The sequence below is a fragment of the Oncorhynchus keta genome, chromosome 28 (genome assembly GCF_023373465.1).
Source record: "Oncorhynchus keta strain PuntledgeMale-10-30-2019 chromosome 28, Oket_V2, whole genome shotgun sequence".
NCBI lineage: Eukaryota > Metazoa > Chordata > Actinopteri > Salmoniformes > Salmonidae > Oncorhynchus > Oncorhynchus keta.
The window spans coordinates 59,662,903-59,680,331 of NC_068448.1; the positions used below are offsets into that span (position 1 = coordinate 59,662,903).

Consider the following 17,429-nt stretch of genomic DNA (forward strand, 5'->3'; position numbering starts at 1 on the left):
TTTCAGGCCGTAATTTCAAACAGCTTTTACACTAAAAGGGCATTATCGTAATTTTCACAATTTCAAGGTATTATTCTAGCCTCATAGTGTGGAGATATGTAAAACACAGGAAAATCATGTTTTTGACTGCACTCTGCCTTTAAAGGTGACTGTACCAGGATGGAAGCAGAAGGAAATAACTCTGTCCATCTACTTTACCAGTTGAACAGGTTGAGTGTTGAAGCTTGTGAAACCAATTCTGTTCTAGAGAATTACCTGAGAACCTGAAACAGACAAATGGCATACTTTCAAATAGGGTCCCTTTATACACACCACAAAGGTTGAGTGACATAGGAAGATAGATGCGTGTGTGTGTGTGTGTGTGTGTGTGTGTGTGTGTGTGTGTGTGTGTGTGTGTGTGTGTGTGTGTGTGTGTGTGTGTGTGTGTGTGTGTGTGTGTGTGTGTGTGTGTGTGCGTGCGTGCGTGCGTGCGTGCGTGCGTGCGTGTGTGTGTGTGTGTGTGTGTGTGTGTGTGTGTGTGTGTGTGTGTGTGTGTGTGTGTGTGTGTGTGCGTGTGTGTTATGTGTGTATGTGTGGGTGTGTGTGCGTGTGTGTTGCTTGGATGGAGGAAAATTTGCAGACTCAACACTTTGATTGGCAATCTGGCTATTTTTCATGGGGCAAATTATTGCACCAATAAGTTTTGTGGCAGCCAGCCAAGATTGAAAGAATTTGTTATTTTACAAGCATGTAAGGCTGCAGTGATCCAATCAATAAGAGGCACCAAGATCAGTTTTGTCAATATATGCTTATTATAGGGAATGTAAGTAAATAAATCAGTGTTTGGTTTCTTTTAGTAGCCTACAAATCATCAAACAATTAAATTAAACCTATTACTTACCTAAAGATGTATTATAGGCTATGCTGTGCTTAATTTCCCTCCTTTTTCAGTGTAAATCAGTGAAGTTTGTAGCCACAACAACATCATTAGATATCAAATGTCAAACCAAATGGACAGTAAAATCAGATAACATAGGATAGCTTGTGCCTGGTAAAATCAGTAACATCATTCTCTTCCGTAGAAAGGCACTACAGTAGCAGCCTCCAACAATGGGGAGAGGTATGTGGAATCCGCTCCTCTGATTGGCTCGGAAGGCTCCGTCAATGGTCTTGCGAAATTTTTTCCAAACAAAAATGAGGTATTGAAGCGAGAAGTTTTAGTCCGACCAGCCTCTGCGATACTCACAGTCCACACATTTGCACGGATTTAAACTCCTCCTTTGGACTGACTGAACGGGACGCCGAACTACGCTGTGTGATACAAAGTAACCGAAAGGAATCGTTTTTGCTACTTTGTAGCAGTGGATATTGACTTTGGTTGTAAATCTAAAACAAATATGACTTCATTCAATAAGGGACCAGCCTACGGGTTATCAGCAGAGGTGAAAAGCAAAGTGAGTAAAGAACTAAAAAGTAAATCATTTGTTTGTTTTTTTATAACCACATTTTGGTTTGTAAATTATTGCCGTTATGGATAAACCAACTGAACCAACCAATTGCTGCTGCAGCTGAAATGGGCTACAGAGTTGAACATGTGAGTCGTCCTTGGTTTAATAGTTTGATGCACTGTTATGGCAGATCATCTTTGGTTATGAATAATAGGCTACAAGGGCCATTTTCATATGGGACTATCCCCTACAGAAATTTAGACGGAAAAAAAACAAGTTTCACACATTAATTAAACTGTTTTTTTTTAAACTACCAACTGTTTTTACTTAAGTGTTTTCAAAAATAATCACTGGAAGTAGCATGAGTGTAAGCCAACTAAGCCCAATGCATTGTTTGTAGCAGTGGGACAGGGAGGAGTTCGCTAGTGATGGTTCGTTCGAACGTTTTTTTTTTTAACAGTTAACCGAATCGCGTCTGTGAAAGAGCCTTTTTAAAAATTCTCTCCAGACAACGATTAACTGCAGAAAAGTTATACAAACATTCTCTGAATATTATAATTCCTCACTGCAGAAACAATAGTAAGGTGAGAGACTTTTTCTGGTCCACACATTTATGCAGTGCGTTGTTTTTTTTTTTTTTTTCAGGCCGCCTAATAATGTCGTCATGTAAAGCTGTAGGATATTTGAACTCTCATGTCAAGATCTGACATAGTGCTAGGCAACTTTGTAGGTTTTACATTAGAGATCGGTTATTACTGAACGAATAGCCATTTTAGGAGCCAAATCACTTGCTGTTTTAACTGACCTGAGCCAAATAAGCCAGCTCACTGATAAGACTGACATCATTAGAGTCTGCAGTATAGGGGCAATGGGTAGGCTATGCCCCCACATTTAAATGTGGCAATGGGGGCTACACTGTAACTGTACAGCTTTCTCTGTCAGTCGGAGATGTTATAACAGGTTATTTATTGTAACTTGAACAACAAATGCAATGAGAGGTGAATTATCGGGTTGGGCCCTGGTTTAAAGCCACAATCCTGAAATTGTGTTTCAGCCAAATGGCAGCCCATATAAATGAGAGAAATGTAACCACCTAATCTCTATTTTTGATGTAAAAGACACTTTTTTTATTTATTTGTGATTTCACATTTTTGAGAAACTTGCCCCAAACAGCAAGTCACTTCCTCAAATCACTTAGCCATGAACTCACTCCTAAAAACAGAATCTCTGCTGTATTCTTTGACAGTCTCTCTTTGGTCAAGGTATTACAAGTTCTGACTCTTACATAGGTTAGTATCAAATTATTTGTTATTTAAAAATAAAAAGTGTAATTTTACCCCCAACTTCATGTTATCCAAGTACGATCTTGTCTCATCGCTGCAACTCCCCAACAGGCTCGGGAGAAGCGAAGGTTGTGTCATGCATCCTCCGAAACATGACCCGCCTAGCCGCTCTTCTTAACAACCACTCACTTAACTCAGAAGCCAGCCTCACCTATGTGTCAGAGGAAACACTGTTCAACTGACGACTGTGGTCAGCTTGCAGGCGCTCGGCCCGCCACAAAGAGTTGGTAGAATGCGATGAGCCAAGTAAATTCTATCAGCATATCGAATGAGCGACATGAGCTGGTAGCATTCTGGACCATTGCTACTCTAACTTCCACGATGCATACAAAGCCCGCCCTCCCTTCGGCAAATCCATTAGCCATTCCATCCGCAAGGCAATCAAACACGCAAAGTGTCAGTATAGAGACAAAGTAGAGTCACAATTCAACGGCTCAAACGGGAGACCTATGTGGCAGGGTCTACAGTCAATCACAGATTACAAAAAGAAAACCAGCCCTGTTGCAGACATCAACATCTTGCTCCCAGACAAATTAAACAACTTCTTTGCTCGCTTTGAGGACAATGCTGTGCCACTGACATGGCCCGCTACCAAGGCCTGTGAGCTCTCCTTCACCGTGAGTAAAATATTTAAACATGTTTACCCTCACAAGGCTGCCGGCCCAGACGGCATCCCTAGACGTGTCTTCAAAGCATGCGCAGACCAGCTGGCTGGTGTATTTATGAACATATTCAATCAATCCCTATCCCAGTCTGCTGTGCCCACAGGCTTCAAAATGGCCACCATTGTTCCTGTTCCCAAGAAAGCTAAGGTAAACTGAACTAAATGACCATTGCCCTGTAGCACTCACTTCTGTCATCATGAATTGCTTTGAGAGACTAGTCAATGATCATATCACCTCCACCCTACCTGATACCCTAGACCCACTCCAATTTGCTTACTGCCTCAATATGTCCACAGACTATGCAATTGCCATCACACTGCACACTGCCCTATCCCATCTGGACCTGAGGAATACCTATGTAAGAATGCTGTTCATTGACTACAGCTCAGCATTTAACACCATAGTACCCTCCAAACTGGTCATTAAGCTCGAGACCCTGGGTCTTGACCCCCCCCCAGGTGGTGAGGGTAGGAAACAACATCTACCCAGCTGATCCTCAACACTGGGGCCCCACAAGGATGCGTTCTCCGCCCTCTCCTGTACTCTGTTCACCCATGACTGTGTAGCCATGCACGCCTCCAACTCAATCATCAAGTTTGCAGACGACACTACAGTGGTAGGCTTGATTACCAACAATGACGAGAATGCCTACAGGGAGGAGGTGAGGGCTCTCGGAGTGTGGTGTCAGGAAAATAACCTCACTCAACAAAACAAAGGAGATGATCGTGGACTTCAGTAAACAGCAGAGGGAGCATCCCCTCATCCACATCGACGGGACAGTAGTGGAGAAGGTGGAAAGTTTTATGTTCCTCGGCGTACACATCACAGACAAACTGAAATGGTCCATCTACACAGACAGCACAGTGAAGAGGGCGCAACAGCGTTTTTTCATGAGGCTGAAGAAATTTGGCTTGTAACCTAAAACACATACTTTTATAGATGCACAATCGAGAGCATCCTGTCGGGCTGTATCACTGCCTGGTACGGCAACTGCTCTGCCCATAACCGTAAGGCTCTCTAGAGGGTAGTGTGGTCTGCACAACGCATCACCGGGGCAAACTACCTGCCCTCCAGGACACATACACCACCCAATGTCACAGGAAGGCCAAAAAGATCATCAAGGACAACAACCACCCGAGCCACTGCCTGTTCACACTGCTATCATCCAGAAGGTGAGGTCAGTACAGGGGCATCAAAGCTGGGACAGAGCGACTGGAAAAACAGCTTCTATCTCAAGGCCATCAGACTGTTGAACAGCCATCACTAACATAGAGTGGCTGCTGCCAACTTACAGACTCAAATCTCTGGCCACTTTAATACCTTTCTTTAGTCACTTTAAATAACACTACTTTAATGTCTACATATCCTACATGATTCATCTCATATGTATATACCCTATTCTATACCATCTACTGCATCTTGCCTATGCCGCACGGCAATCGCTCATCCATATATTTATATGTACATATTCTTATTCATCTCTTTACTTATGTGTGTGTATAAGGTATTCATTGTGAATTTGTTAGATTACTTGTTAAATATGTCAGAACTAGAAGTACAAGCATTTTGTTACACTCGCATTAACATCTGCTAACCATGTGTATGTGACCAATAAAATTGGATGTGATGTCCCACCGGTTCATAACACATTGGCCTAGGCTATCGAAGTTGTCCCCCTGTAGGAAATGACTGAATAATGACATCGTCGATCAGCCTATCCATCGGAAACAGGACAGTCAAGGCTGAAGGCGCATAGCCTACTCAGGCCCATGTGTAATGTTTATGTGAAACTGTGTCTCGTGTACAGTTTCTATCTGCCCTGTCTCGGTTTGAATTGATAGCAGTGGTGCCAGATGGCAGCCAATGTTTCTCTCTCTCCTGATAAAAGATAAGCATGCAGTCTTAGCCTGCTGTTGGCCAATGATAATGAATATTTTTCAACAATCCTTGATGAGAAATTGACCAGGATCGCAAAACCTTGTGAACAACACAGTGGAATCAAGGCTACTGTATTTTAAGTGTGTTGCAGAACGATGAGATCATCAACAAACCCAGTGTTAGAGTAGCCTACACAGTCCATTCATACATTGCCTTGCACTGGTTGGCTTTCAAAGTGACAGATTTCTTTGTTAACTTTTGGCACACTAAGTCAGGAATTTGTCAAACACTCCAGCAGATTGTGAATTTATCAAGCTCTAATTAAATACACACTGCAGAAACTGGAGGAAACTATATATGCAATCACTCGTATTGTACGGGCTTCTTTGGAAGTCACATGTCAGAGATGCTTAGAATTCCTCAATGATTCCTCTCTATTACCAACATCCCCTAGTCTCACATTGCCACACTTCCTGAACGTGAGAAATTGGAACCTGGAAACCGGCAACAAACAACCCAATCTGAAAGATCTCTAATTCACTGAGCTATGGTGCTCTCTCTCTCTCTCCTATGATTTGTGTCATTTTGAGAGGTCTCTCTCTGCCTGAAGCTGGGATATTACAAGTATAAATTCATTAAGCTGTGGTTCCAAGCAGAGTTAAAATCCTGTGGCTCAAACCATCTGTTTCTCATGCCTTAATGAGACCCGACCACCTCATTCCTTAATTAGCACAGTTTCTGTTGTGGTCCATCTGATCCACAAAGTGGTTCAAGACAGGCTACAGTTGTAGGCTACTGCGTCATGTCTCCTAGCTGTACCTACTGCCCCTGTTTTACATTTGTACTTTAATTCACATTGTGGTGGTATGAAAAGCTTTTCGTTAAGGTAATCTCTTGAACCTTGACAGGATCAGATGAGCGATACTAGTACAGCCAAACGCTGGCTCAGCCGGGAAAATATTAAAATGACGTTAGCTCTCGTTCTTCTAATGCGTGTGTGCTTTCTGATATTTTCCAGGGTGGCTGCCAACACACATGCTTTATTTGAGGGCTAATTGTGATAAATATCCAGTGCATTCTGAAAGGGGAAATGGAAAGCAGCTTAGTTTCCAATGTAAATGCTTGCTAATGTCGAAAGATGACCAGCAACTGTCAGTCAACCACACACACGCGCACTTTAAATGAATAATAGTTGTGGTCCTTTCCTGCTTGATTATGTTAGAGGAAAAAGCTGAAGATGAATGTTTGGAACAGTCTGTGTTCCAAAGTTACGTTCCTCAGCCCATATTGTTTATAAAGTCAAACCACCACTTTACTTATTTGTAATCAAACAAGCCAGCAGTGCTTTCCAAGGGATCACCGCCAATCAGGTTGAAGTGTTGACCAAATGTTTGACTGACTGACTAACTGGTGTTTTTTTGGGGGGGGCTGGGACTTCTCAAGTGTTTGTAAAATAGAGCAGGAATTCCCTCTGGAGCCTGGGAGCACATGAACTCACATCTGTCATATCTTTCCTACAGCAGTTGGAGGGTGGTGAAGTTAGTTTGACTGCTCTTGTTAGGGTAGAGCTTTTAGCTGAATCCGGTGCTGTGTGAAAGAGGGAGTCGTATTAATGAGGTCAGAAGACGTTGGGTCACCACCAAGTAGCCTATAGCCCTCCTGAGAATTTCATGTTGCGTTTTGTTTTCATTTCAGCCCAAAGGTTTCGGAAGTAAAGATTTCCACCCAGAAAAAAAAACAACTTAATGTTAGGTTTGTTTCTCACCCAAAGGGTTTCAGTAGTAAATATTATATTTTCTCCAGCCGGGTCTGATAGGAGATCCCATCACATTTATCTGATTACTCACTAATACATGCTTGCTAAAATAGTTGATCATAGATAGTGGGGCTACAAAGCCTCGCCATTCATGTAGGTCTGAATCTGCCATGTTTGTTTTTCCCCTCCATTGAAGTCTTTGGGTGGGCGAGTTGTTGGTTCCTCAAGCAAACAGAGCATTTGGTTGTATATCTCTGCTGAATCTTTGGCAGGAAAAAGATTGCAGACGTGCAGTCTTGGAACCACAAGACACACAACAATGCAAGCTCTGTCCATCTCCTCTGCTCTCCTCTACCTCAATGTGTGTTTTCTCTAGTGGCCCTGGAGCAGGCAGGGAGACCTGGATAGGAGCCCGGGGTTGGCTGAATGAGGCCCATCTCGGGCTTCCCTGGCTTTGAAACAGGACATGAAACATGAGTCTAGGTAGTCCTTCTCAAAAGTCCAGGTAGTCCCTCCATGTTTTAGTCTGTTATCTATGCTTTGGTGCCAAATGAAAATGACCCAGATATGTGGTGGAGGACTGGTTATTGTGGGGTTGTCCCCCCTTTTTAAATAGTAAAACACAGTACCATTACTACCAATGTGGGGGAGCGCTGCAGGGAGAAGTGTTGGGGGATGGAGTGTTCCCCTGCTATTTGCTGACAGGAGACAATTCCCTCCCTGCTTATGGTTCAGGCTGGATTTTCTTTTCACAGTGAGACTGATTCCTGAATTCCTTGTTCTGTTGCGTTAACCCCTGAGATGCTGTTTTGGGGTGAACAGAAATTGAGCCCTTTTCCTGGCACCATTGTTCAGCTTTTTTTACTTTCACATCCCCAAAATCGACACTGGGTGTTTCACCAACCTTGACATGTTCAACTTTGATGAAGGCTAATGTTAGCTAGTGCACTTATTTATTTGTGATAACACTATTGCCTGTAACAACATGTTAAAGGCTTAATCTACGATTTGTTGACTCTGTTGGACTTTTTTGTTATTGTTAGTTGGTTTCTTGCTTAATTAACATCTAGCTCTTTCCACATGTCTCAAGTTTGGTTTTTATTAAGGCTCCAAACTACATGTAAACATTTTCTAGTTCACTACATATTTTATAGCACGGCCAATCACTTCACATTATGTGGTCTACGGAGCATTTTCAGAGCTAACGGATAGTGGTTAAATATGAATGACTACCAGCTGGACTGTTTGTTCAATACTTCGTCATGTGTGTGTGATTGAACAAATAATTAATCAAGTGGGGGTCATTCTGGTCATAGACTCTGTCAAGTTCCCTGTTGGAGATGCCCTCAATTCTTTAAGATATTGTATAAATGGGACCGATAACTTAATTGTAAGGAACTTCATGACTATATAATTCCCTTTCACTATAAATTGTTTCAAAGAGAAACAATACCAGACTGGATGATACACATGTTATTGATTTTAAACAACGATTGCCTCAACAGTGGTGTATCTAGCCTATATTGAATTGATCGTGTTGGACTTCTGGGGCATTTTCTCCCTTTTTAAACCTTCTTCTCCGTCCAGATGTTTTCTAGGTTCTGCAACGTCATCAGGAAATGCTTTGGAGTACAGTGTTGGGTTGTGGAAGACGGGCTTGTCTGGGGTTCAATTCCAGTGGGGTTTAGCCCATGTAGCTTTCCAGATTTCTCCTCAGAAGCTTTCTGTTTAACGACTCCAACACATAAGAGAACTGGGGGGAGTTGGCAGTGTTCCTAGACTAGTACTGCTGTGCTGGGAGAGAAGTGAAGAGAAATCTCTCCCCTCTAATCCTCCCTGATTTCTCTGAGGGCTCTATGTGTTCTCGGGTGATGGTTTGGCTTCCAGCTGCTATCAGTCAGTGGCACAAAAAGCCTCTGATGAATTTTTGTAATTGACAGTGTGCTGTCAAGCTGTTCAGAAGGGATGGACAAGTTCCTCTATAACCCTTCCACTCCATCCCAGTCCTCTCATTGAGTCATGTTTTGCAACTAGAACCCCACTTTGGTCTTTTTACAAGATGGAGGGACGTTTGAAGATTTGCCTTTGCCTGTTATTATGTGAGAACAGGGCCTCGTTTCTCTCTCTCTCTCTCTCTCTCTCTCTCTCTCTCTCTCTCGCACACACACGTACACCGCTTCAGAGAGGGCATGTCTTTCTGGTGACGGCCTTCACATTCCAGCTGACAGGATTTAGTGTGTGTGTGTGTGTGTGGGGGGGGGGGTGATAAACTGCAGTTAAATGAAAACAAGCCTTTCTCTGCCGAGTAGGGGGAAGAAGTTGGCTACAAGTTTATGGGCTTCAAGCTTTCAGTCTCGCATAGTAGTGCTAAAAGGCTGTCATTACCCCAATGGCTTTATTAGCTTTCAAATGCCTGGTGTACATTGCTACATAGCCTACATATAGCATCGCTCTTGAATCCCAGTATTAACATGTGGTGCTAAAGAGCTAATATCCGCACACTGGGAATAAGCTACAGTTGTAGAGTAAAGGTGAAACAAAGAATGGACTATAATGTGAGGAGTGGAGTGGAATGGAGGCAAGATGCTTTGTCTTCTTCCTCTTTGACTAGATTATAGAGATGAGGTTGTTTGTTTAACTGACTCCCGTGTGAACTGTGGTGCACTTGTTAAAAGCCCATGTTTATAGGACATAGGCCAATGTTGAAGTGTTTGTTTACAATGGAATATGAACTAATGGGTGACTGTAGCTGCGAAGCACAGTTAAATATACTCAGTAGTGTGACATTTGTAAAAAGGACCTGGAAACATTCCATGGCATTGTGCAATCTAATTGTGGGTAATTTACAGTACTTAGTCATTTACAGTAGATTACAACTCATTCAATGTACCATTTATAGCAGATCCAGAGAGCCAGCTTGGAAAGTTTCCAAGCCCTTGACTTCTCGTGGTGTGTGTGTAATGGAGAGAAAGCAGTGGGAGAAGAAGAGGAGCATGCCATTGTAATTGGCTTCAAATTCACATACACACTTCCTCTTCCTCCGATGGCTACTGTCCATGCCATGATGCCAATAGCATCACTTCCCCTCTGAGCTGTGTCCTGGTGCACATTAGCTACCCAGCATCTTAGTGAGCTGACCCTGGGAGAACGGACTGTCACTAAAACACAAAACCATAATAAATAGATTATTGCCATTTATTTTCCTGGCAATAGACCAGGATTAAAGTGCTCTAGAAAAAACTACATCGGACTACACCAATGGCCTTAAGTGTCTTCGTTTGTGCTAGTGTCTGTCAGTCTCGAAAATAGCTTCTCTTTTAGTTCTCAGTAAACCGTGGTTGCATCATGGGCTCCCTTATGAACACCGTGAATGTGTTTTTTCTCGGCTTTGAAGCCGATGTGGGAATCTGAAAGCATTTCTGACGTAATGGTGGGTCTCACTAGGACGGTTGACATCTTTACTGTTTGTTTGGACCCAATAAGGTTCTAACAACAATCTATATTACATGAATCACTTAGCTAAATCACTTAGACTGCTGCGCCACTCAGGAGCCAAAGGCACGGCATCTCAGTGCTAGAGGTGTCACTATAGACCCTAGTTCAATTCCAGGCTGTATCACAACTGGCCGTGATTGGGAGTCCCATAAGGTGGCGCACAATTGGCCCAGCGTTTGTCTGGGTTAGGCCATCATTGTAAATAAGAATTTGTTCTTTAAACCTCCTTAAGGATCGGAACCTTTTTTTTTTTTCTCTCTCAATTTTCGCCTAAAATGACATATCCAAATCTAACTGCCTATAGCTCAGGACCTGAAGTAAGGATATGCATATTCTTGATACCATTTGTTTGTGGAAATGTGAAATGAATGTAGGAGAACATAACACATTTGATCTGGTAAAAGATAATGCAAAGAAAAAAAACATGATTTTTTTTTTGTTCGATCATCTTTGAAATTCAAGAGAAAGGTCACAATGTACTGTTCCAGGTTAGGCGCAATTTCGATTTTGACCACTAGACGGCAGCAGTGTGTGTGTGTGTGTGTGTGCAAAGACTGATCAAATGAACCATTGCATTTCTATTCAAAATGTTGTATTGAGACTGCCCAAATGTGCCTAATTTGGTTTATTAATAAATGTTCAAGTAAATAACTGTACCCTCTCCTCAAACAATATAACGGTATTCTTTCACTGTAATAGCTACTGTAAATTGGACAGTGCAGTTAGATTAACAAGAATTTAAGCTTTCAACCCATGTCAGATATGTCTGTCCTGGGAAATGTTCTTGTTACTTACAAACTCATGCGAATCACATTAGCCTACATTAGCGCAACCATCCCGCGTGAGGGGACACCGATCCCGTAGAGGTTAACTGACTTACCTCGTTAAATAAAAAAATACACGTCTGGTTGGCACAACATTTAAAGCCAAACGTCTGGGCTTTTATGCTTTTCCAGACAGAAGGTCAACATTTGAGCTTTAAGCCCCCCCCAGTCCCAGCCTGTTGATTTACCCCACAGCTCAGTTCTTACTCTGCTGAAATGACACCCTATTCCTTTTATCGTGCACTACTTTTCACCAGGGCTCTAATCAAAAGTGGTGCACTAAATAGGGAATAGGGTGCCATTTGGGGCACGTATGTAAAAGCCCAGCTTGCTAACAAATTCTTAGTCTTCTCGATGGGGAATTTTTTTAAAAATGTTATTACAATGTCAAAGGACATTATGAAACACGCCAATGCAACCCTGTAGCTTGAACATAGATGCTCCTCTAGGTTCTGACAACTTTTACTAAGCCACTGTGTGCTTTCACCTTCTCAGATCGCAGGCAAATATGACATGCAAAAGGAGGAGGAGCTTCGGTTCTGGATCGAGGAGGTGACGGCGATGGCCATTGGCGAGAACTTCCAGAAGGGCCTAAAGGATGGAGTCATCCTGGGAGAGTAAGTGTCTGTGTGTTTACTGCAGGGCTGACGGTGACAGAGGGTTGACATTGCTGTGTGTGTGCGCCCTCCACACTATGCTGTGATCTGCAGCTAATGTTTGCAGAGTGGAGACTGACTAGCATTTTACATATGAGTAATCAATCACACTCCAGTCTATCCACAGATTGATGTGGTGATTTGCGTTTTGTCTGTTTGTATATTCCAGTTGAATAAACATATTGCAGATATTGTCCTCAGCATATTTCCCCCCCAAGGATTATATATATTTATTTTTCACTGAACTTGAATACTTTAAACTGAATGTGTGTGTAAGATGCATAAACATTTCGCTACACCTGCGATAACATCTGCAAAATGTGTACGTGACCAATCAGATTTGATAGACTGACCTTCTCTCTTTCTTAGATTGATAAACAAACTGCAACCTGGCTCGATAAAGAAAATTAACCACTCACAACTGAACTGGCACAAGGTAGGCTAACCTAAACTTCAATACATGGAGTGGTTTAGAGTACTGTCTTCCGTAATAAAATAAAAAGCACAAAGACAAAAGGGTGGCTGTTTAGCTCATTAATACCGTTTTAAGACCTGCAAGCCATATGTCATGCATGGAGAATAAATGGACTCTCTCTCCTCACTCTGGCTCTCACACACACACACACACAACACCTTCTTTATGGAGTTATTACTTCCTGATGTTCTTACTAAAGCCCCCCCCCCCATCTCTGCTATGCCCATCAGGAGGATATAATGTCACAGAACATTCCGATAGAAATGTAACGTGTAGAAAATATATTGTCTTGTCAGAAATAATAGGGAATCGTGCCAGCTCTATTCAATCTATTTCTATCTGTAACCTGTGTTTTGTTCCCCCAGCTGGAGAACCTTGGCAACTTCATCAAAGCCATCCTGGCCTACGGCATGAAGCCCAATGACATCTTCGAGGCCAACGACCTTTTTGAGAACGGCAACATGACCCAAGTCCAGAGCACATTGCTCTCCCTTGCTAGCATAGTGAGTGTGATACCCAGGGGGGTAGAAAGACTTCCTTAATTCTGAATAGTATTTAGATTTTTTTTTAAACATACAAGACATGTTATGGTACAGTTAGTGTCTGCGGGGAGAGACTTTGACACCTAACTGTGAAGTGTTATCAAGACATTCTGATAGGGTTCCTTCTCTCCAAGGGACTTGTAGCATCAATATATTTCCACATTCGTATCTTCTTCCACAGGCAAAGACCAAAGGCATGCACACATCGTGTGACATTGGTGTGAAATACGCAGACAAACAGACACGCCATTTTGATGACGATAAGATCAAGGCTGGACAATGCGTCATCGGACTGCAGGTAAGACATGATGATGCTCAAACAGCCACAGGTTGTTGGACTGTTACTGGATGTGACCTATATAATAAAATGTTTTTTTTTGTTCATTATTATACCTTTCAATATTTTGCCAATGGAAATCATCCTGATTTTAATGAATGTTTTGTATGTAGCTTATTTAACTGATTCTTCAATCGCTTGTAATAGATGTAGGGCGGCAGGTAGCCTTGCGGTTAAGAGCGAAGGGCCAGTAACCTTGTTCTAATCCCCAAACGAACTAGGTGAAGTCGCTCTGGATAAGAGTGTCTGCTAAATGACTAAAATGTAAGTGTAATACGTCTGTTCAGCTATGTTCCTGTGTGTTTTAGATGGGGACCAACAAGTGTGCGAGCCAGGCTGGTATGACAGCATATGGGACCAGAAGACATCTTTACGACCCAAGGTCCCAGACAGACAAGCCTTATGACCAGACCACCATCAGTCTGCAGATGGGTACCAACAAAGGAGCCAGCCAGGTATAACCAATTATGTATATAAACACTGTGAATGTCTATGGGTAGAACGAACACTGATGCATTTATAGGGGTCTACTTCGATGGAACCTATGTAATGGAAGGAACTAGCTAGCAAGTGCTACTTTCAAGAGAGCCAAGGGAATGTAAGGGAGAGCAATGGGATCTAGTGTACAATATGACGGAGACTTCACATGGCTTTTCATTGCACATCGCCATAATCACATGGTTGATACGTATATTTGTCTTGAAGACAATCAAAGTCAACAACTGTTTTCCTGGAAAGCTCCTAAAGTTTGCCCCCCCCCCCCCCATCCAGGCTGGTATGTCCTGCCCGGGAACGCGTCGGGACATCTTCGACAATAAGCAGGTGCATCCAGTTGACAACTCCACCATCTCCCTGCAGATGGGCACCAACAAGGTGGCATCCCAGAAAGGCATGAGTGCGTACGGGCTGGGACGCCAGGTGTACGACCCCAAGTACTGCGGCTCGCCCACTGAGCCCATCATACATACCAACGGGAGCCAAGGCACGGGCACCAACTGCTCTGAGATCAGCGACAGTGACTATCAGGCAGAGGAATTCCTCCAGGAGGGAGAGGGGGAGGAGTACCCAGTGGCTTATCAGGAAGAGGACAACTACAGCGATGTGGCCCACTACAACAACATCGACCAGGGAATCGACTATTAGGGCTGTCCGGGGCCATCTGGCACTAGCCTGGTCCCAGATTAGTTTGTGCTGTCTTGCCAATGACCATAGGCGTTGGCAAGACCGCACAAACAGATCTGGGACCAGGTTAATCCGGCGCCACCTTAACACCACCACGACCGCTAGACGGAGCAGTATTAAACCAGTGTATTTTATTGATGACAAACAGAGCAAGTCTTTTGCTATCCTCGCTAATCTTTAACATTTTTTTTATTGAAGCACAAGAGATAAATATTGTCGAGTGCGTTCCTTCTCCACCATCTCCCCAACTCTCCTTCCATTTGAGCAGTAGTGTTCATGCCAATGTCGTTAAAGCATAAAGTGCTGAGATAGTGTTGGAGATGCTATATTATTATACCATTACATTATGAAGTATGGGACACTGTGAAGTAAAGAATAATTTTGCCAACTTTGTAGCATTTGCAACCATTCTACTTTTTTTTTTATCCCTTAGACTTGTTTTATTGATCATATCATCCCTTTAAAGGAATTAATTCACCGACTGCTTTGCTTTCTGCCAACCTAAAAGGAACAATTATTACCTTTTTTTTTACATCAATACAATTGAGTGAGCCTCAGAGTAACCAGTGGCCGTCTCGTCTGTTTAAATTTTTTGGTATGTTTCAATACAAATCACTGCACCATTTATTTTCCTAAAATCGCGTAATCGAGTAATTTCTAATGGCCATTCCATTAGACCAGATGCATACAGTAGGGCTAGTCTTATTGTGCCATGTCTCATGTTCTTATAGCCACCCTCCATTCCCACCGTATTTATTGCCATGTCTCTCATTATAAACTAGTGTGGTGTCTGAAAAGGCACCCTATTCCCTATATAGTGCACTACTTTTAGCCAGGGCTCTGGTCTAAAGTAGTGCACTATATAGGGTTCCATTTCAGACGCAGCCTGTCCTGTTATGTAATTATTTTTTATTTTTTTTAAAAGCTAAAATGTATGTTCCAAATAAAGCCTATTCCTTGGTTCTCCAAGCGTTCATAGTCCATTGTCAACTTTATTTGCACTGTCTTCCAATCTTTTATCAAATTTCCTCTATATAAATCGGTAATGTAATTGAACCAGAATTAAATGACATGCCTGAAGCAGGAATGATTTTTCCACATTGTGATTCTGATTGGCATTTGCCCTTTAATACTAACTGGCTTGCAGGACTTTTGATTTCATTAGGAAGGCATGCTAGTCTTGTACATTTTATGATGACGAATTGGAACATCGCTGAGCTTTGGTTGTATATTAAAACTATTCATATAGACCTAACATTACTCTCAATATTCTGTTTGAGGCTTTAGCCACAGTGGATGTCTCTGAGACGGCTTTTGGAAAGCAGCCCTCTGCCTGAATCGATGTCCCACAGTGCAGCAGTTCGTCTCAAAAGTGAAACAAAAATAAGTCTGCAAAATAAAGTCATAGGATTTGTCCGGGCTAACAGTGTTCTAGTCAAAAGTATTGCACTATGTAGGGAATAGGATGCCATTACTGCCTGATGTGCCCCTCCATATATCAATTACTGACCATTTTTAGTCATATACTGTTGAAAATGAATCATTAAAATGTTAACTACAGTCTGTGTGGCCTAAATAAATAACTGCATTTATGCTGCTTCTCAGGAATTGTTTTTCAATTGTGACAGTAAAGTAGAGCTTGATTAACTGTTCCAATGGCTTGGCCAGAGATCCAAGCCAATAAACAACCATGACAGAGGACAAGCAGCTCAGCCAGCATCCAGACATTTGGAAACTGAATTTAATTAAGCTAAGCTTTGCTGCTCTCTCTTTTTGTCCCACTCCTGAATGGAATAAGCAGAAGAAAGGCTGAACTGAAAGCAATGTGATGAGTGTGTTTTGAGAACTAGCATTCCTGTGTTCTGGGAAAGGGATGGTTGAGTGAGTCAGTTCTGAGGGTGGCTGTCTGTGTTATGGACATGGTGTGTATGTGTGGAGCGTTAGTGTTGGACATGGTCTGCAAAAAGGCGATGTATGGTAATTCACTCAAGGCCTCAATCTGGATGGAATGTTAAGAGCTGCAGCATATGGTTTACTGGCTTTGTAAAGGCAGACCTAACATATTGTGTTACACGCCACACCATTAACTTTTAGTGGGAATGCATGTACAAAGTGTTTTTCCTTTGAGTCCACAATTATATATTAAGTACATCGCTCAAGGTCTTATAATTCTTGAAATCCACTTGTTTGCTTTCCATTGTCAAATTCACACTATCACAGTTTATGAATCATGCCTACTTATACACTGCGTCATAGTTATTGGTAGCTGACCTCTTGTGTGTCCAGCCATGTGAAGAGCTAGTCAAACAGACTGTGTGTCCATACTGGGCTTCGTAACACCAAGGACAGTGACATGCCATCTCAACCAATGGGCTTCATGAGAAAACTATGGCATTCATTCAAGAGCTGTCTCCTTTTTTAGCCCCAGTCAGTTCACTGCTTGGGAATAATCAGTGCTTTGTGTGTGAGCTTTGGAATCCAGGACGAAAACGCAAGACTCAATTTTAGAGAAAGCAGTCCAAATAAGGTGGTTACCGCAGCAACCGCAGTAGGAAGGCCTTTAAAGGCAAGGCAGAACTCGAAACGACCAGTCCTGCAGCATGGCGGGAGGCAAACACAAACTGTGTTGATACCTAGCCACACACACACACACACACACACACACACACACACACACACACACACACACACTGCTCAAGGCCAAAAACATGTCAGGAAGCCTGTGTACTGAAGGTCTTTGATAAACGATGTGTGGTAACCATTACCCACGGACTGTTACTGTTTAAGAGACTACTTTTCGGTCTTGGTTCATTTCCATATTTGCGGTGTCTTTTGGTCAGTTACAGTAA

At 42.5% G+C, this 17,429-nt stretch overlaps 1 protein-coding gene across 3 annotated transcripts; it reads left to right on the forward strand.

The window, feature by feature from the left end:
* The first annotated feature begins 1,207 nt into the window (after positions 1–1,207).
* Positions 1,208–15,554, forward strand: LOC118361621 (calponin-3). 3 transcript variants are annotated; one of them, XM_052483343.1, is made up of 7 exons: positions 1,208–1,452; positions 11,884–12,005; positions 12,414–12,480; positions 12,885–13,022; positions 13,243–13,359; positions 13,707–13,853; positions 14,170–15,554. In XM_052483343.1, the coding sequence occupies exons 2-7, from the start codon at positions 11,902–11,904 to the stop codon at positions 14,539–14,541; spliced, it is 945 nt and encodes a 314-aa protein (XP_052339303.1). In that variant the 5' UTR covers positions 1,208–1,452; positions 11,884–11,901; the 3' UTR covers positions 14,542–15,554. The 3 variants fall into 3 exon arrangements, with proteins under 3 accessions (XP_052339303.1, XP_035597594.1, XP_035597595.1); XM_035741701.2 differs by having other exon boundaries at positions 1,214–1,433; XM_035741702.2 differs by having other exon boundaries at positions 1,438–1,573.
* Positions 15,555–17,429: the final 1,875 nt, after the last annotated feature.

Coding starts and splice junctions, on each gene's coding strand:
- LOC118361621 (XM_035741701.2), top strand. CDS start 1,377: ATGACTTCATTCAATAAGGGACCAGCCTACGGGTTATCAGCAGAGGTG. Junction 12,481..12,884: donor CACAACTGAACTGGCACAAG/GTAGGCTAACCT, acceptor TTGTTCCCCCAG/CTGGAGAACCTTGGCAACTT. Junction 13,023..13,242: donor TGCTCTCCCTTGCTAGCATA/GTGAGTGTGATA, acceptor CTTCTTCCACAG/GCAAAGACCAAAGGCATGCA.